The sequence below is a fragment of the Charadrius vociferus genome, unplaced genomic scaffold, assembly GCF_000708025.1.
Source record: "Charadrius vociferus isolate BGI_N301 unplaced genomic scaffold, ASM70802v2 scaffold198, whole genome shotgun sequence".
In the NCBI taxonomy this organism is placed as follows: domain Eukaryota; kingdom Metazoa; phylum Chordata; class Aves; order Charadriiformes; family Charadriidae; genus Charadrius; species Charadrius vociferus.
Window position 1 is genome coordinate 4,133,863 of NW_009649951.1, and position 20,191 is coordinate 4,154,053.

The window sequence follows — 20,191 nt, forward strand, 5'->3', positions numbered from 1 at the left end:
GCCTTTGAGCTTTGTAGCATTCTAAGTAAGTAGGACAAAAGCTGTTTTTACTCATTAGAGAGCAAACCAAACTGAATATAAATATGTCTTTCTGCACTTCTTTTCTGTCTTTCAGAGAAAATGTATACCCTAAATAATCAGGCTAGTATTAAAGTTTATGCAGCTCACTCTAAGAGAGAAGGGCCTTTCACAACTGCAAGATTTTCTAAAACAGTCCCTTTCTAACTGCTTGAGTATAAGTTTTAATACTTCTTCATATGGTTTTCTGCTTCTGAAGCATAATTCCCATGTTGCAAGCTATAAGCAGCTCCTGGTCATGTCAAGGTAGTGCAAGCTCCCCCTTCTTTGCTCTGAGAAGGGACAAAAGGAGCTGAGCTGGCTGGACTGAGCAGAAGAACTGGGAGCCTGTTACCAGGCTCAGGAAGAAGATCCTCAGAAAAAAGGGCTGAGCAACCAAGTTTACAAAAAAGATTCAGGAAAGCTATTGAATCTGTTTGTTCAAAATTTCCTGCCCTGCTTGGGTAGAAAGTGGATACAGAGAGGGATATTTACATTAAAGAGAGAGGGGAGGTGGCTTCTCTGGATATTAATCATCCCAATTTACTTAGACTCAAATAAACCTTCCCCCTCACCTTTTGGAAAGAGTACACATTGCTGTCGTGACAGCCATAAATATAAAAGGGCTGCATGGATGTTTAATGGTTTATTGTATTAACCTTATAAACCAATTACTGGGACTAACAGCAGACTGCAGCTGATATACAGCTTTTGCATGAATTAAAAATCAGAGAAATTCCATAATGTAAGAAGTCTTCAAGGACAGGCATTCTGGGCTGAACAGTTAATGTTTTGAGCTGCGCTAGCAATAGACCTCATGCAGGTCAGAAACAAGAAATGAGAAAATTGCAAAAGGAAGAAAAGGCAAAGTGATAAACAGGGGAAATTTTTATTTATCACACTCCCAAATTTCCCTTTGCTTTTCTTACTAATGCAAACCTTTTTTTAAAAAAAAAACTAAATTTGAATGTTTAGTTCAAACTATTTAGTTCGTAGATACTGTTATCTAATATGTATAATCACATCCTGGAAATTAAGGTCTTGAATCATCTACTGCTGGAGAAGACTTTTCCACTCTCCCTGGCACTGCCAGTAGTGCAGTCAGAGCTCAGGCAGAGACATTAGGATGTAGATCCTCCAAATCTTGTGCAAGTGTCTCATTTTCCAGTTGGTGGTTACAGGAAAGGACTACCCTTCCACCTCCATACTGCAATTCTGACCCATTGTTTCTGTGTCTTTTGTACCAAAGCCTGAAAGCAGAACATTTCAGAAATAGTGTAGCAGTTTTTCTAAATATTAGCAAAATCAGCTCCTTCCACTTTCCAAATATTTTTGACATTTTTAAAAGAAGTCTGCTTTGACATCCCTGAATATTTTTTTTATATATTTTCTGTTTGGGGCAAACTGAGTGTTGATTTCTACCCAAATTCACAAGTAATTTTTGCTGCAAGTTGCCATGGTGCAAGTGTGGTGGAAGGTGGCTGACTCTCGTCTCCCACAGTGTTCACAGACATGTGGTGGTGGTGTCCAGAAGCGAGATACACTTTGTAAGCAGCGCCTGGCAGATGGAAGTTTGTTAGAGCTCCCAGAAACCTTCTGCTCCACGCCAAGGCCAGTTACTCAACAAGTCTGCAAAAATGAGGATTGTCCCAATGAGTGGCTTCTCTCTGACTGGACACAGGTATGTTATTTGTATTCATGAGTACTGTGCTGTTCTCGGCGATGAAGTTCCTCAGTCACTTGGGTTAAAGGAGCCAAATGAACTCAGACTGCACAAAGTGTGTTATGCCCGGTTTTGTACTGTAATCTGTGCTTATCATCGTGGTAGGGGATGTCATCGCTAGCTAAATGTTCCTCTTTAGAGATTGCCTCCACAAATGTGGCTGAGCCATCCAGCCAAACAATTAAGACCTCCCTTCTGGCATAAAAATAAGCCATGATCAAAACAATAAATCCTTGCCTCTGTCCATGCCTATGCTTATGTTCATCCAAGGCATCAATGAAGAGTAACATTTACTCCCCCAAGCTAAATGTTTTTTCTTTCCAAAGTCTGGCTGTTCTGATGTCAATAGTCTTTTCCTCTTGGGGCCACTCCAACCTTTCCGTATGATGCAGAGAAGAGAACAGAGGTATTCCTGCAGTCTTATGTAGGCACATCATTACAGACACCAAGTCTCTTTCGTTCTAGGACACAGCTTTTGCGATGTTAGTTAGCTACTTCCTTCCTTCAATTTGGGGATGGCAAAACAAACTCACTCTACTGAAGTCTCTTACACTTCCCAGGCTCCCTTCCTGGCCCCATATGGCTTAAGAAAAATTCCCTTTATATTTATGACAGTATAACTGAAAATATAATTTGACCTTTTGATGCCAGTAAGCATGAAAATCGTTCCCCATCTTGCAATCTCTGTCACTGCTCTCCCAGTTCTCTTCCATGGAGGGAGGTGGAAATTGTCTTAATTGTGAAAGAAACACCTGTCACCTCATGGATCTGTCCCACCTGCGCCTTTCCTATGTTGATCTGTCTTGACATTTTACTCAAATAAGTGGATGTTCTCATGATGTCTGCTGCCAGGAGACACATAGCCATTCTGACAGTCAAGGTGGTAATTCTGTTCTCAATCTGTACTGCTTCATAAGAAGTTGCTACATACTTTGTGTTGACATCCGTACAACTCACATTTCTGCATATTGGCACTTATTAAAATCAAATCTGACTTCACTCTCTCCTCCCCATTTCACTTGAAGGCTGCCATTTTTTTGTTTTTCTTACCCTTAGTGTGTTTTCTCCCCCTCGCTTCATCTCCAATTCCCATTACTACATGTATGCACCTACCTGTAACGGAATCGCACGTGTATTTTTGTGCCCTTTTACAGGGCTTAACCTGCTTTCCAGCACCTTTACAGACTACTGCCTGGGTCCCAGTGCAATGGTACTGCCTGTATTCTCACTTTCTGTGATGCTGTATACATAAATATGAAATAAAATAGGCATGCTGAATTCCATCGAACAATGCCCACCTGTGCATCAAGCACCACAGTCTGGTATTAGAGGGTTTATACTCTTTTGTGTAAGCCATGTGTGGTAGCCCCATGCCAGCAGACACAGACGTATAGAAGCAAAGTGCAACTACGAGCTTCATACTGCGGCACAGCACCACTAAAACAAGGGACACCATCTGAGAGAAAAAGTGCTAAAGGGAGAATGGGAAGATTCAATGCCCCAAAGGACAGAAAATACCAGATATTTCATCTCCCTACTGTGCCTGCACTGTTTCTAACTGAATGGCCAGGTGCTGCGCTGCTTTATTCAACTGCAATATTTTGAAAGCTGTAACTGATCTTTACCATGGTATGAGTATGCAGTGTGGGTATGGGAGGTAAAGGGGGAGGGCTGTCAAGGAGCACCCTTTCGCTTTTAACACACCTTGTTCCTAATGTTTCTCATTCTGTTTCTAGTGTTCAGTGAGCTGTGGAGAGGGCACCCAGAGCCGAAATGCCATTTGCAGAAAGATGCTGAAAAGCGGGGATTCTGTCATCATCAATTCCTCACTGTGCCCACCTTTGCCATTCTCATCCTTGATCAGGCCCTGCGCACCAGGGTCCTGTGCAAGTAAGTGGGAGAGGTGCCTGGGAGTGTCTGGGGAAAAGGGAGCTTGGGTGTCCATCACTAAGAAATCCATGCTGTCACCTGCTCCATAGCCTTCTCTTGTGCTAGTTTTACTCAGTCTTGCAGAGTGGCTGCTGCTGCTGAGTTTTTTCTGTCTGTGGACAAGTATGCTTTGTTTAGCAACAAGGCAAGTCAGTGGATGAGAGCTATAAATATATTTTTTACTGCTGGAGTGGGGTCTGAGCCAATGTGCTGAAAGGGAGCTACTAGTTTCTGGAAGAACTGGCTCAAATTCTGACCAAAATCGGAATCTAAATTTCACAACTGAATGTAGGGGTTCAGAGATACAGCACAGCAGCCTGAGGGCCGCTGCAAATAAACTGTCTGCTAGAACAGCTGCAAAAAAAAAAAAAAAAAAAAAAAAGATTGGTAAGGGATTTTGTTGAAGATCATTTAAAAACATATTATTTCATTATGTCACTCAGAACCCTCTGTGTCTTCAGATTTCTAATTAACCATGCAACATGAGTTAGATGTATTTTGTGTTGGTATTTCATGCGTTTCTTGTTACCCTTCACAAGAGCAGTAGTCTCCCTGTATGTCCTTCCCTTGCTCACAGTAAGACAACTGTATATGCAGAAGTTCAAAAGTCAGCCAAGCCTCATCTTAAAGCTGACTATGAACTCTGAAACTGCTAAATGCTGGGTATGTCAGGGAGAAAAGAAGATCTGACATTCCGAACCAAAGCTGGGACTAAATGTTGCATGGTATTTACTAATAATATACTTATGCTGCTTTATTTAGTGCTTCATAACAAAGGTCTTTGTCATAGAGGTCTGGAAACTGGAAGGACACATTGAACTAGTGCACTTTAATAGTATCTACTGTGTTTTTAAGCCTAGTCCAGACACTTGTTCTGTTCAACATTAATCCCCGAGGTAGCATCACTTTCACTCTTCCTTACCACTGTGAGGACAAGATCATGTTGCCTTTAAGGGTTTGGATGGTAAACAATTCTCTTTTCAATGTATTTGTTAAGCAACAATCTTCATTTAAATACTTCAACAAGAACTACATTTCCACTCAAGTTTTCTCTGTCCCATAAAGCTCATGTCCCTGGCTCTTTTGTTACTGCATGTACCCTCGGCAGCACTACTTTGCATTCCTGAAATGCTCCTTCTTGTTCCTTTTATTTTGATTGCTTCAACTTAACATTCAGCAATTAGTGGCCAGTTTCTTCCATTACTGTCTAATGGGTTGAATGCTGCCAGGAAAGTAAACTGCTTGTTTTGTTTAATGGTGTCACATACTAATAGTATTAATGATATTTCAGGGCACAACAGGCCAGCTCATAAGCAGACCCCCCATATTATGGCCGTAAAGAAAGTTTACATCCAGACAAGGAAGCAGAAGAAGCTACAGTTTATTGTGGGTGGCTATGCCTACCTGCTGCCTAAAACCTCCATTATTCTCCGATGCCCCACAAGGAGGTTCCGAAAATCAATGATCACTTGGGAGAAGGATGACAAAAGGCTCATTAGCTCAGCTCACGTCACCATTGTACCCTATGGGTACATGAAAATCCATCATTTGAAGCCATCAGACACAGGGACGTACACCTGCACAGCTGGGCCAGCCCAGGAGCATTTTGTAATTAAACTAATTGGAAGCAACAAGAAGATCATTGCTGGGCAGCCAACTGGTATTAGGGAGGAAGAGGCCATGAGAAAGACCAGCTTAAATGAAGCCTTGCGAACACAGGAGAAACATATCAATGGGATTCTGTTCAATGGGAGCAAGGCTGAAAAGCGAGGGCACCTTGCTGACCCCAGCAGTTGGTATGATGATATTGTCTCAAGGCTGCTACAGCACAGGGGTTGGCCAGGGGAAAATCTGGAGTCCTGGGAAGCCCAGGAATCCACGGAGAGAAACACATCCTCAGAGGAGGACCAGAGCCGGGAGTATAACCTGCCATTTACTATAGTCACAGAGCAGAAACGCTTGGATGATGTCATAAGGAACTTGTCTCAACAGCCTGAGGAACTTAAAGATGTCTACATCGAGCAGCTTGTTGTACAGCTGGCTCATGAGGTTTTCAAGAGCCACTTTGAGGACCAGGAATCTGTCCTCAAAGCGTCAAGGAGAAGAGTAGGTTCAGCCTCAGTGGAGTACCCTCTCCACAGACATGTTTCTGGATTTACTAGCTCACTGAGGACATCATCTGCTGAAGCATTTCTTCCCGCCTCTGTAGACCTGGCAAATGGCTTGCGTAGACCTCATCAAAAGCCTGCCATCCTCCGAAAGATTTCGGCAGCACAACAGCTTTCTGCTTCAGAGGTTGTTACCCACCTGGGACAGACAGTGGTCCTAGCCAGTGGCACACTGAGCGTGCTACTTCACTGTGAAGCAGTGGGAAACCCAAAGCCCACCATCAGCTGGGCTAAGAATGGAGAGGAGGTGAAATACAATGACAGGTAAAATGCTATTTAACTTTTAAGAAAATAATTGATATTTTGACTCTTCAGTTTCCCTGTTTTACTCCCTGTGAGTCCCTAATGCAGTCAACAAAACACTCCATGTCTGGAGGCTGGGAGCCTTAGTGTATATTCTCATCTAAAGGTGCAGGTTTCTGCAATGAAGACTGGTTTTGAGATACAAAGATTGATTATTTATTATTACTATTACCATTATCCTCTGTTGGAGATATTAATTGCGTTGCTTACAGTGCTCCAGCAGGGTATGTCTGACATGATTGTGGTAGCAGAAGATGGAGGAAGTGAGGCTTCTGTCTTCCAGAGATTTATCTGTGTGTAAAAACGCCCCAGGATAAAGCTCAGCGGACTTTACAATCACCATTCAATGTGTGTGTTCTGATAGAGGCTGGAAACTGTGGAACCATACTTTATCACTATTTGCAGCTATGCTGTCATCTCAACACAGTTATCTCTAAGCATTAGTCTTATGATGTGAGTTGGTGCATCCTTATCTGTTCAGGCTGCAGTGTGCTGATGCCAGGTGTAGCCTGAGAACTCAAGTAATGCTTTTATAAGTGTAATACAGAAAAGATGCTGGTTTTCCTTCAGGTAGACTTTACCTGCCTATCACTCCACATTATTTGTTTGTGTGCAAGGACATATAAAATTATATTATTTTCAATGCTAGTTATATGCTTAACTGTGTTGATAACATACATTTTTCTTATGTGTGTACTTGAGATTTTATGTTTTGGTTCCATTCTGTGAGAAATTGGTATATAAGGATAGGCAGAGAGTGTAAGAGGCAGTTATATTAACCAGCGTGGTACGACAAAGCAGTCCAGGCATCTGCTAGCAGCTCTTTCTGCACAATTTGAATTTAGTCATAAGGTCAGCTTGGGAAATGAGAAAAGATGGAGTCAAGGCAAAAATTGATTTCCAGTGTGTTGCCTGTGGATCATCCATTAAAATCTTGATTTTGGTGCAATTGCTCCTTTTGCATAGTTATACAGTTAGTTTATTAGCTTCTTTCTTACTTTGGCAACCAAATCTCTCCAAAATCATTGTTCTCTCTCATGTACTGAATATCCTGGTTCTTGTCTCTCTTTCTGTGTGTGAAAGTTGAGTATATTAGGTTTCAAACAAAAAATGGTAACTTTTTCTAGGGGAGCAGACACTAAGAGAAAGAGTGTATCTCTTGTGGAAATCACACACTGTCTTAATCAAGACTTGGGCCTATAGTATCCCTTTGTTTGGCCATATTCCTATGAAAATATCTTCACGGTCCCCCAAAAGTTTCATATATATCATTTCATTGCCAGTGGTTACGTCCTGTTGGAATTGTGCCATTAAGGGACTTTTTTTCTGTACTTGAAATAACAGATTTCTGTGGTATGCTTGAACGGGAATGGAAGTTACATAAAGTCCATGAGTGGTTACTGCTGGACAGTACTCTCATGAGAAAGTTACGAATTTATCTCACACCATATAAGCAGCCATGGTGTAGCAACAAGCAGATTCATTTAGTTGACGATAAAACAGTCTTTTGATTTCTAAAATTTTAGTTCGGATTTTTTTTTTGTTTTTACAAAGCCTTTAAACCTTTTTTCCCCCCATTCAGTTTGGCTGAAATAACATTAAGTGCTGTGTTGTATTTTGGAATTGTCAGGCAACTACGCGTGCTCCAAATTTCTATGGGATAGACTCAGGCAAGTACAGTTTATTTACCAGTTAGTGGCATTATCCATTGGCAACCCTTCTTTAAAGGTTAAGGCAGTTTCCATGTTATGAACTTCTTTCTGTACTCATCAGTTATGGTTCCTCCAGGTTGGTGGGTGGGGAGGAAATGAGGAGTGCTCTGGGCTTCAGAGTTACTCAGCATCTGTAACTTTGGAGTTAATGGATGTTTAGAAATCATGGTGTGTATAAAAATTGAGTTGTGGATGTTTTGCTGGGTTCCTAACAGCAGTATTCTGATTTTGGCTCCGAGTGCTCTCGATGGCTGCAGGTCAGCTGTGTAAATGAAAGCTGCAGTTTAAGCAGTCTCACAGTGTACTGCTGTAAACTGCAAGGCCATCGGCATGCGGTGGTGCTTGCTATGCTTGAGCTGCTGTGCGACTCTGCAGCTTGTATTCTTTGTACTTTGCCAGCCACTGAATGGAGAAGAGAAACCAGTTTTCCGGCCCACCTCTATCTTAATGGGAATAAAAAATAAATATGGATGGGACTTCCTGTACCAGTGTGAGAGAGAGACACTTTTGGTGAGGAAGGTCAGAGAGTTGTGCTGAAGTGCATCAGTTCATCCCCTACTGAGTATACTGAGATTAAAGGCACTCACTTTCATGCATTGTGGCCGTGAATTTTGTCTGGATCGGTGATCTAGCAACAGCTGGCTCTGTTCCCATTGCCTCCTTCCATGAACTGTGCTGTCCACCTAGAAGTATTTATGACTCCTAGTACATAGCTCCACTTGCAAAAATTAATTTGTTATCTTTAGTCTAGGTACTGTCACTAAAACTTATAACACAGGCCCCAAAAAAGTGTTGTTTTTCAATTACTCAATAGAATTAAAAAATGATGCAAAAAGCTGCAGCAGGTGAAAATACCCCTGTGGTTCCGGTAAAAGATCTTTGACTTGAGTCTGCATATTTAGCCTGAGTGCATATTTAACATGAGTGTCCATACTCTAAGGTTAAAGTGTCAGGTTAACATCAGCATGGGTTCTGAGTGCAGTTTCAGAACCTGCTAGTATCTATACTAAAGTCTGGAGACATATGTAAATTATGGAAAATGTTTTATTTTCAAGAAAATTCAGATTAACTTCCTTAGGCATCAATTTTAAAAGTGAAAAATCTTTGAGGGATTTATGCATATTTTAGTAAGCCTTCCAAGGATGCTTTAATTTCCATGACTGGGAACCTATTGGTACTTGATAATTCAACTTTTCTAAAACAGAAATATATTTTATAAATGGATGTGAAGCAGAATGTAAACAGTAGGTGATACAGAGGTGTTTGTGAGGTGCCATCTGAATTAGTCACTGATATAGGTCCTGTAAAATACATTTTTGTCTTGGAGACAATGCAGTGTGGAGCAACTGAGATGAGACTGATTAAACATTAAGCTGTATTACTTTAAGTCCATAAACAAGATTCTGAAGACATGCTGACAGAAAGAATTGCCACAGCTGGTATTTTTTTTCACCACTGACAAGCAACTCAATACCTAACAAAAATAGCAATCTGCGAGCAAATAGGGAATCCAGCCAAAATCTTTCTCTACAAAGAGGTATAATAAAAGATCTACTTTCAAGAAAAGCAGCTATGCCAAATTGTGACACACAAATAACAGAAAGAATTATTGAAAAGGACATTAGCTTTGTTTCTAGAGGACATTAAAACTTGGATTGAAAAAACAGGAACATGGACCTGTGTTGTAGTTTATTTTTTTTAAAGGCAGGTATGTACCTGGCCTATTTCTATTTCTGAAAATATTTGTGCTGGATCTTGAGGTGAATTAAACTGACAAAGAGAGATTTACATCGGCAGAGTTGATTAACAACAAAAAAAAATTATGATCCCTTGTGTTTTACAAGGTGCAATATTAAGAAAGCTCTTTCCTCATCCTGAAGGTGACAGAAACATTTCTAAAAACTTTATTCAGAGGTTTGTAGGTGTTAGTTTGATGTTCGACTGACTGATCAGACTACATACATTTGCACACATGCAGGCAGAACACACACAAATTTTAACTCTTACATGCCAGTATAATTTGGGACAAATTCTGAAGCTCTAATGAATTCCATGTAGAGATTGAACCAGTCAGTGTTAAACTAAAAAACATACATGCGAGACACTGATGCATGCTGACACTGGTCTTGTAAGTAAAGAAATTTGTTAGTTGCTGGCACTGTTAGGAGTGGCTAACTAGAAGTCTGCCTCGTTTATGACTAAGTGGTAAGAAAAAATAGATCCTTGAAAGCACAAGTGGGGACGGAATTCTTTCAACCATTTGGGGTTTTTTGCTGTGCAAGCAAAGATCCAATTTAAAAATGGTTAATGTTTGTTTTGCAAATGTGCATTTTTCCAGGCACTTCTGAAACTTTGTTCGCAAAAGGCAGATCTTCCTCCTATTAATAATTATTATTATTATTACTCAAAAAAGGGTCAAAAAAGAATTTTAAGTCTGGATTTTTTCCTATAATAGATTCAGATGGGTGGCCCTAATCTGGTTTGTTTTAGAGACCTACCACCCACAGTGCTGTGCAAGATCAAGTATCTGCTGCTTTTTGGTCCTTGAAACAATAGTTTTCGGGGGGGGGGAGTGGGAGGGGAGTGGAAAGAAACTCATCAATTCTGGGATCTGTGAGCAGACTTTTATTGTATGTGTTTTACAGGCGTATCCCTCCCCCACTTTCACCTTTGTCACTGTCAATCACAGCCTCAACTGAGGGTTTACCTACAACAGCTGCTGAAAGTTGCTGATGAGAAAAGTAATTTATGGTTAGGTTTTATCAACAGTTTCAGCTAAGAAAATAAGAGAAAGCAACAATAACCATCAAATACCCTGTGCTAAAGATAAGGGAACATAAGCATTGACAACAGCCCATGGACTGAATTCTTGCTTAAACAGATATTCATCAGGACCTGATGGAGTTATACCACTGAGAAACCAGGCTGTGGAAAGAAGCACTTCATAAGAGCTCTAAGGCCATAATCATCCTATTTAAAGATGGGCAGTACGCAGAGATTATGGTAGGCTCCTCTTACTGGCAGAGGAAAGAAACAGTTGGTTCAGCCCAAGAAGGAGTTAAGTATTCCTCTCTGTCTTCACTGACTGTTAGGGGAGCAACAAGACTGCTAAGTTTGTCCAAAGTGCCCAGCAATCAAAGAATTTGGAGCCTATTTCAGGCTTTGACACTGAGCCTGTGATTCACTTCACTTCTTTCTGCCTAGCTTCAGCTGGCTTCATGATTTTTCCCTTGCAATAAATTGGCTTTTTCCTTACTATTGCTACTCCTACTTTGCATAACTGAGAGACAGGGAAGCAAGGCAATGCATTCAACATCATACAGGAAGCAACACAGCAGAGGAGGAGGTTTCACAAACCATGGGTAGGTGTCCTAAGTGTTCAGCAATCTTTCTCTAATAGACATATCAGCAGTAGAAGACTGGGAGCAAGACCAAAATTGAATTGAAGTAATCACAGCTCACAGTCTCAATGTAAGACTTTACATTTCTTAATAGATTTTTAAATATAACCTAAAGGCCTGAACTGTAAAAAAAAAAAAAAAAAAAAAAACAAACCAGTAAATGTGTTCATGCTTACACAAACTAAGAGACTATTACATCTTTCTTTCTTCTTTACTTCAGGATACTACTTCAGCCTGATGACTCCTTGCAGATTCTAGCGCCCGTGGAAGCTGATGTGGGTTTCTACGCTTGCAATGCATCCAATGCTCTGGGGTCTGACACTGTCTCCATTGCTGTCACTCTCGCAGGTAATAGTTCACTGTCTGGGTTGCAGGATGGTCCCTGCCACTTGTGTGATTCTGGACAGAAATCGATTGTGGGGGAACGGATGGCTGTGGATGCTGTGTGGGCAAGGTGGGTCAACAGAGGTACACTGGTGAAAACACAGGGTGTGAACTCTGAAAAAGCCTAAGTCATAGGCCAACTTTCACAGAGAGTGCATGAGATTTGTGGATTTCTGCAAGAGGTCAATGCTTTTTCTCACTTGCTGCATCTGATAGTGCTCTCAAGACAGTGCTCATCCTGGTTATTCACAGCCTGTATGGGCAATGCAGCCCAAACCTCCCAGTTCATATGATTCATTTTAAACCTATTGCTGATCTCTTCAAGTCTAACAGACTGATTGAAGGACTTACTCAGATGTACATTAGGCAAGCCTGAAAAATACCAGAGCTGAAGAGCTAGCCCCTTGCAGCATCAAGCCCTCTATCATATTCGATCCATTGTGGCGCAAGCATGGCTGACACTGTTTCAATTGCTGGCAAATAGAGGTTCACCAAAAATTAACTTCTACTTTTATCTTTCTCTAATAACAGTTGAGTTCTAAAGCAGACTAAATATCCTTTGCTAGTTTAGATCTCCACTCTAAAGAAAACTCACCCAAATTAAAGCCATGGGAAATGGGAAGTAATGCATGAGTCCAGCTTCTTCAAGGTTCATTGGTAGGCAATGTCAGGAGGCTCACAACCACATCAGAATTAGTAGAAGGACAGAGCAGCAAGCCTAAATAAGAAGCTGTTGAGATGAAGGGACAGAATAGAGAGCTAAGGACTGTGATGAGGCAGAGAGGTCTTAGAGAAGGAGGATCCTATTTATCACAAAGGCAAAAGGAAATGCTTTAGGAATACTAGAAAGCTTGTTGATTTTTCAGACCTCTCAGTTTCACTGCTCCAGAATGTGGAAGCATTTGAAGGCCTCCAGCGTGTGGGCAGTGACCATCAGCTGCCAATGTATCTATGTGTGATTAGAGGAAGGGATAGCTGTTGATGAGTTTGAGTTCTTTACAGCAAACACGGAGAAAATTGCAGGTAAGAGGAGCATAAAGAAAATCTAAGAATGCAGCAATGGCCAGCAGTGAAGCTCTGATGATCATTAAATCAACTGGAAAGAGAACTTGTCCGTCCCTTAGAGGGAGAAGAGCTGAACCCCCCAGGGTGGAAAAGGAAGACCTGCCTCAGAGCTATCTGTTACATGTAGGCAAAAACAAAGAGACTGATCCTTTTTACACTACTGCAAATCAGGAATATCTTTGCTGAGTCCTGGGCAGCAGGGCAGTGGCGCTGTTGCTAAGACACTGTAGTATTTTATAAGGAGCAACTCCACAGTAAACCTCTTGTGTTGCAGCAGCAAGGAGCTGAACGTAAAGTTAAAAAATCATCAGTCAAAACTGTTATTCTGTCCATATTGCTCCAGTGAGTTTAAAAGCCATATGTGGAGACAATTTTGCGTGAAGCTATAGAAAAATAAAAGAGCATTAGGTATACATGTGGCACAGGGGGCTATTAGCTTTTGGATTATAATTAATTATCAAGGCTGCAGTTAACCTTTTTAGATGAATCAACATTCATGCATCCCAGCTCAGGCTGAACTCTGCTTAGGGTCCGGTATACATTTCCATCTCACATCCAAGGCAAAGAGCTGAACGTCTTATAAAATGAGGCCATAAATATCAAAATGAGATACTGAGCAGTTTTTGGAACAAAGCAAATATCTTTTTGGCATAATGGAAGTACTTTCTCCATAAAAACTGGAAAGCTGAGACCATCTTTAGAGGGATCAGGCCTGGGACCGAAAGCTTATTTCATTGAATAATTTTCTGATTAGTTTAACACATGCTTGGAAAAAAAGAGGAAAATGCTTCCATTTTTCTCAATGGTTTGCTGCTTGTTTATGGGTTGAACGGCTAATACATTTTTAATCTTTTGATGAGATTGTGGAAACCAATCAGGAAAAAAAAGGCTGATGGATAGCTGAAAAATTTTTCATTCTTTTCTTTAGGGTTTGCCACAAAGCATCAAAACTTTTGGAGATATCTCAACAATAAAATGTAATATTTTACTTTGCTATTCTCAGGCATTAAAAGGACCAAAAGAAAAAATAAAATAAAAAAAAAAAGCACAAGAAGCTGATACGACAGGAATTCCAGATGAAAGGCATCTTTTAAAAGCTCTGGAAGTACAGCTATATGGAGGAATTTATAGTTAGGAGTGAATTAAAATTTTGGGACTCTCCATGAGCTCAGTTAAACCAAATTCTTTTTCTCACCTCTATCTTTTCTTCCTTGGTCACCTCCAGATTAACACACAAATTAAGCCAGTAGTAGTAGACATTAGCCTAAAACTGCAAGCTTCTGGGGGCAAATGACAATATCTGAACCTGTTTTGGATCTGACCATTTATTTAAAGGGGAAAAAATATGTTTATAGGTTTTTGCATAAAGATGAGTTTGAAACAACAGCACTAAGTCAAAAACGCCCAAGCCCCATATCATTTAAAGCTATTTTGTCATGTTCTGCCCCTCCTGCCAACATCCTGCCTGCAGAGCATTTTGATTGGGACAGGGGACTGCCTTAAACCAACTCTGTCAACTCTGCTGCTTCACTCCCTTCTCTCAGGGCTAAGTATCTCTGAACAGTTTTGTGTCATGTAGGCATGAATTTACAGTCCCCCTGCAAAAGAGTCCTCAAAGCCCTGATGGATGACTCCACACAGACGAGAACAACAGCAGGGGAACACCTTGACCCTCTCACTGGCTGTCACCGATTTTGGAAACACACTGAAAACAATTTGAAAAGTTTATTGCAGGCAAAGCAGGTATCTTTATAGAGAGAACGTTAATGAGTAACACTGTTACTACAGGCTTTAGATAAAACAAAACAGGTTATCTGACAAAAAGGAGTTTGTTTATGTCCCTCGTCTTCTTACGCTAGCTGTTATGAGAAAACTTTCTTGTTAAGGTCTGGTCTTCCCAATCCCAGTGTCTCCACTGTAGGTTAAAGAAAACATGATCAGTGCCTAGAAAAAGCTTGCGTGTTGCTCTAAACTTCCTGCACTGTTAATGTGCCTGTAGCTATCGCTCAGGCTTCTTTTTCCTATGTTTAGCCATTGGCAAAGGGCGGTATTTTGGTTGCAGTACCAGGCAACCTTCTTGCTGCAGCTCCAATTGTACAGGTGTTTATTGATTCAGCTGGTTCTCATGTGTGTCCACATGGTTTTAATGCTATTCTGCTTGTGCTCTAAGTATGCTTTTTCATTCTCCGAGACAGCTTTTCCAGTGGAATTTGGTGACGCTGTAATATTTAAAAGAGCAGGTGGCCTCATAATCCAGCATCTTCCCTTATCCACCTGTCCCACGTAGGTACTTTCACGCAGACGGTCCCAGGCCATCTGTCCTATGCGAGTCCAATGTGCTTGGTCTGATAAACTGTGGTACTTCTTTTATACAGGAAAGCCACTGATAAAGGCATCAAGAGCTACTGTGATCAACACCGAATCACCTGCTGTCACTGTTGATATTGGAAGCACAGTGAAAACAATCCAGAGAGCAAATGTTACCATTAGCTGCCAGGTTGCAGGTAAGAAATTACTTGGTCTCCCGTGCACTTTGGCTATAAATTTCTCTAGGGTTCTTTGCTAAATTGGTGGCTCCAGGTGCAGCTGGGTGAAACTGCAAGGTTTTCCTAGGACTCAGGCAAACTTCATTGCTTTCATTAATCCTTAGCACAGAAATTGTCCTCCTTTTGTCAATACCAACAAGAAAAGTGTAATGGCTTAAGAAAATTGGTCTGGGACAATACGACAAGTATCTTTGTTAGAGACACACAATATGACGTGTATACAATGAAACTGATATGCGTTCCTACCTGTTGGTGTTTGATAAGAATATACAAGCATGGACTGACTCATTTCCTCGTTGATGGAGTTTTCAAAGTCCTCTCCAGTTAGTTCCTTCTTTTCCTTCCAAACTCTGTTCTTTTCAAATTAAGGGCATTTTAGCACGTTTTTATTCTGATTTTTCTTTTTTCATCTTGGGAGCTCAGGAATTCAGAGGAATTCTGCTGAAACAGGGTTGTCCCTGGAATTGTTTTCCAGCCAGAGACTGAATATCCCTCCGTCTCACAATGGCCATTTGCCTCTTTCCAGTGGTGACCAAAAAAGGTTGACCTTCTCTGCATGTTGCAGTCCTATGGTTATTGATGCAAATGGTGTTGGTATGAGGAGGAGGGGTGGGGGAAGAGAGAGAGCTGGGAAATCTGTAAAGACCCAGGGCCAGCCCATTGATTCATTACACTTTCATGCATAGTATGAGGGTGAATGGGAGGGGAAGAGACCAGCTTATTGAAAAACAAACGGAGCCATGCTGAGTGTTACACAAATACCTGCAGTGGAGACTTGTATGAAGTCATTTAGACCCTTGCTTTGGCTGCTTGTCCCTAGCAGCTACTTCAGATGGCTCTAAAGAAGCATCTGCACTGCAAATATACAAATGTCCTGCTTTTTTTTACACTTCCTGCTCACTTTTAAGTACTCAGTCGTTTTCAGTTTTCGTTCTTCAAGTGCTGGCAACCACAACCATATGCAAATTCTAAAGTAAAAAGAGTAGTTGGGTCGTTTCACTTTTTGGTCATCTGTCCTTTAGCAAAGCATGCACAATAGCCGTGCAAACACTAGGCAGGGATCCCAATGTATTAATTACTATAGGCGGGATTAATGAAAGAAAAAAACAGTGTTGTTTTTCCTAGTGGTTCATGCAGGACTAAATTCAGTAATCCTGTTACCCTCTCAACACAGGCACTAGACACAGTCTTGCAATCAGACTGATGTCCAGTGCCTTTCAAGGTTTCACTTTCAAAAGTGCCTTTTGCATATGAAAGCTGTACTCTTTTTTCCCCAGGCCCCTGGCACGGAAAGTGTGTGAAATAGACTAAGTATTATATGAACATAAATTATTTTGGATTTTTCTCTCTGGGTTCTCCTAGCTGCATACGTAGGCAGTGATTGCTGATGTAAGAAGTGCAGCCATTTCCCATCAGTATAAAGACATCATGAAAAGAATAGGACGAGGCTGAGTAAAGTTGCCATAGTTCTTATGGCATCACAAAACTAAAGGAGGGGAGCACAGCATGGTCAGGGGCACAGATTCAGTGCCTCTTCTGAGAGGAAAATCATCTCTAGCAACTCGATGAAGCCTACCTACTATGACAGTGTATGTCCACAATGGAAACTTTTAGCAGTGTCATAGCAGGATCACTGTCTTCCCTACCAGAGGTGTCCCTGCCCATGGGAGGGAGGTTGGAACTCGGTGATCTTCAAGGTCCTTTCCAACCTAAACCATTCTATGATTCTATGAAGAAGGCTTTTTGCTATCTAGTAGCATTACTGTGTGTTGGATTCTTCTGCCATACAGAAGAAATTTGCTTAAATCATAATTTTCTTCATGTTTATCTTCTGCTACTGCCTCTGCAGAAAATGTCAACTATGTTTGACATCAGAGATTAATACTGTTGAAATTATGATAAAGTCATAAACCACAAGCTGTGATGTTACACAGCAAATAAGAGAGTGAGTAATGAGGGCAGGAATATTTTATAGGCACTAGAATCCTATTTTCGTACAAATAGTGTTAATAATTCAACAGCAATTTAAAAAAAGCTACATATGGGAAAAGATCCAGGAACAGCGTGATTTCTATCAGCTGTCTCACCTATGCCTGGAAAATATGCCATCTCATAAAACCTGTTAAAGAACATGACAATAAATACAATTTTCCATCTAATGTAAGCACATTTTTTTTGTTTTAGCGTCAGGGTTGTGATTATTCAACCTTTAATATATTTTTAATAATTCTACTTAGAACAAACAATTCTAAGAAGAAGAGTAACACGCACTATTACTTCAGTCAGCAAACGTGTCATATCCTAGTTACTTCTTCAGAGTAGATGAACTTTACAGCAATGTAGTTTGCCAAAGTTCCCCAGAAGGTATTAACAATGAAATGGCCATCAAACCATAGTAAGTTAATGTGCAATGGTTAATGCGGTAACATCTGATAATAAAAAAGAGATTAGAGTGTGAGAATGAAGCGAACATAATTAGAAAGCAAACTAACATACCCAGAAATTATGTGGAGACTTATCTAGATCAAAAACCTCTCCACAGAAGTTGCTAAAACTATAGTCTTTTTCCTTTTAGTACTCTCCCTCTAGTCATTTCAGGGTGCCCTGAGCCAGCACAGCAACTGATCAGATTTGGCACCTATTAATCTGGTTATTATTAGCTGTGTTGCCATCACTGTGCTGTATAGTCTGTAGTATAGGACCATGCTTGTATTGGGTCTTGATGTCTTGGCTCATGTAGGGACACGTCTTTACTGAGAGTCATCAGGACAGCAGAATAAATATTTGTAAGAAAAATATTAAGTATGAGGATCAGTTATGACATTTTCTAAAGCTGCTCTTGCTGTCAAGGGACAGAAATATACACTTGCTGCTGACAGGTGTTGATAAGCCTGGAGAAGGTTTCTTAAAAATGAGAGATAATGAAAGAGAACATTACCAGAGCCTAGGGAGTAATTTTATATTGCTCTTTAATGTCTAATGAAAGGCATAAGCATTGTCAAAATCTGTGTTCTGAGCTGAAATCTATAGATATTAGCTGTAAGACAAGGGAAAACAAAATCATCCTGGATGCATTAGAGTTTAATTGGCCCCTGATACGAAGTGTGTCAGGGTGAAATTCTAATTTGGTTATACCACAAAGATGGTGTTGTGGTTTTGTTGTAGCTTGAAAATCAGCTTTATTTCACTTGACATAACTTTGCTACTTTGTCCATTGAGGTGAAAGAATATTTTTTAAACGTTAGGTGATTGTGGTCATGCCCAGGAGTATCAAGAGTCTTGCAGATGTCTGTGACTTGCAGCTGGAGGATTTTCTCCAAGCTTCAGAAAGCCAGCAGCATTTCTGGTGTGGGCAATTTGATTGCTGTGGGCAATTTCACTTCCAAATGGGGTGTGGGAGCAATTTGGATCACACCAGTATCTCTAGGAAGCTTTCTGTTGACTTCAGCACTTAAGTTGTGCAGATATTCATTCAGATAGCAGAAGTATCAATGAGTATGGCCCAAGCTGTTACTGAAAATACAGTTGGACATGAGAGGAAGAACCAGTTTTAAAAATCTAGTTCTTAGGGTGTTTCTCCATGCTATCCTTCAGTCCATAAGACTTTTAACAGAGGCACCTGCCTGCAAAGTGTCATGTATCATTAGTCACTGTTGAGTCAGAAGAGGTTTAGAAGAGTGACTTAAAATATGTTACCATCCTTCCCTGTATATCCTTCTCTCTCAGATGTGTCAGTTTGCACCTTTTCAACTCTCCTAAACATCCCTTTCCTCTATATTTCATCTATATGGTGGATGTTGTATTTTTCTAGTTCTTACCTTGCTTTATGACCCATATTTTTTCATCAGCTACACCAGATTCTGACATGCAAGTCGCTGTTTCAAGAGTATTGTGTCATTGGAAACAAGTCACCACTGCTAGATCCTTGTACTGCTGTGCTTCCTTTCCCCAGAAGCTCCTGGTTTAGCAAAATTATCTTGATTGGCATGCACAGTTCTGCTTGCTATATATCCCAGGTAACCTTTTTGTGCTGGATACACGCACAGTGATGGAGGGAAAGCTAAAGAAGAATAGGCTTGGGTAGCTATTCACCACGTAAAGTCTTGCCTGCCCAGCAAAGTGAGTTTTGCTTCCAGCTGGCGCCTCTCAGACTTCCAGTCTCTGCGATTGTTTCTGCAAGGCAAACGCGCTCAGCCCTCGGTCTGTCATTCACTGTTACCCAACGAAACTGATTGAAATGCTCTTGCTACCCCTTGTGGCAATGCTGCGTAATGATGTGTTTGCTCATCCCTGTGCTGGCTGCCTCCTATTCCTGTCTTGAGGCTTATATGTGTCGCTAAAGGGGGAAGCACAAAGGAAAATGAAGCCGCTGCTCAGTGACATGTACTGCTTATCTTCCCTAAACCAAACTGTAGGAACAGCTGTACAGGTTAGTTTCAAACAGTCTCCTGTTAACGTGGAAACGTCACATTAAAGATAGAGGAAGAACAAACTTTGTAGAGTAGCGGTCAGAAAAGGGGTTTTGTAGAGCTGCTGGACATTTTGTAGGTACAGTGCAACTTTCCTAGACTCAACAGTAATACCTCAACAGGAAGGGGTCTTGCTTTTAACCTCTTGTTGCTTCTGTTAGTGAAGTGTATACAAGAAGAATCTGTCTTTCTGGACTAGGATTAACGGAGCAGCTGTCTACAAGAAGCAAACTAGTTTTGTCTTTCTCTCTGTGTTTATTTGTTTATTTGTTTGTTTGGGTTTTTTGAGTCATTGTCCCTTTTCCTTCTTCTTTACCCTTCTCAGCACTCCTCATCCTGTCCTCTTCTCCCACTATTTGCGCTTATCTTCCTTTATTTTTAAGAAAAGCTTGAAAGATCTACCCAATTTTAGTATTCAAAACAAAGAAAGAAGA

At 40.8% G+C, this 20,191-nt stretch overlaps 1 protein-coding gene across 1 annotated transcript in view; it reads left to right on the plus strand.

Moving 5' to 3' along the window:
- Nucleotides 1–20,191, plus strand: part of ADAMTSL1 (ADAMTS-like 1) — a 178,734-nt gene that overhangs the window by 131,909 nt on the left and 26,634 nt on the right. Inside the window, exons 17-21 of the mRNA XM_009891516.1 lie at nt 1,559–1,738; nt 3,517–3,670; nt 5,001–6,141; nt 11,514–11,641; nt 15,118–15,246. Of these exons, the coding sequence (XP_009889818.1) occupies nt 1,559–1,738; nt 3,517–3,670; nt 5,001–6,141; nt 11,514–11,641; nt 15,118–15,246 (1,732 nt within the window). The remainder of the gene's footprint in view (nt 1–1,558; nt 1,739–3,516; nt 3,671–5,000; nt 6,142–11,513; nt 11,642–15,117; nt 15,247–20,191) is intronic.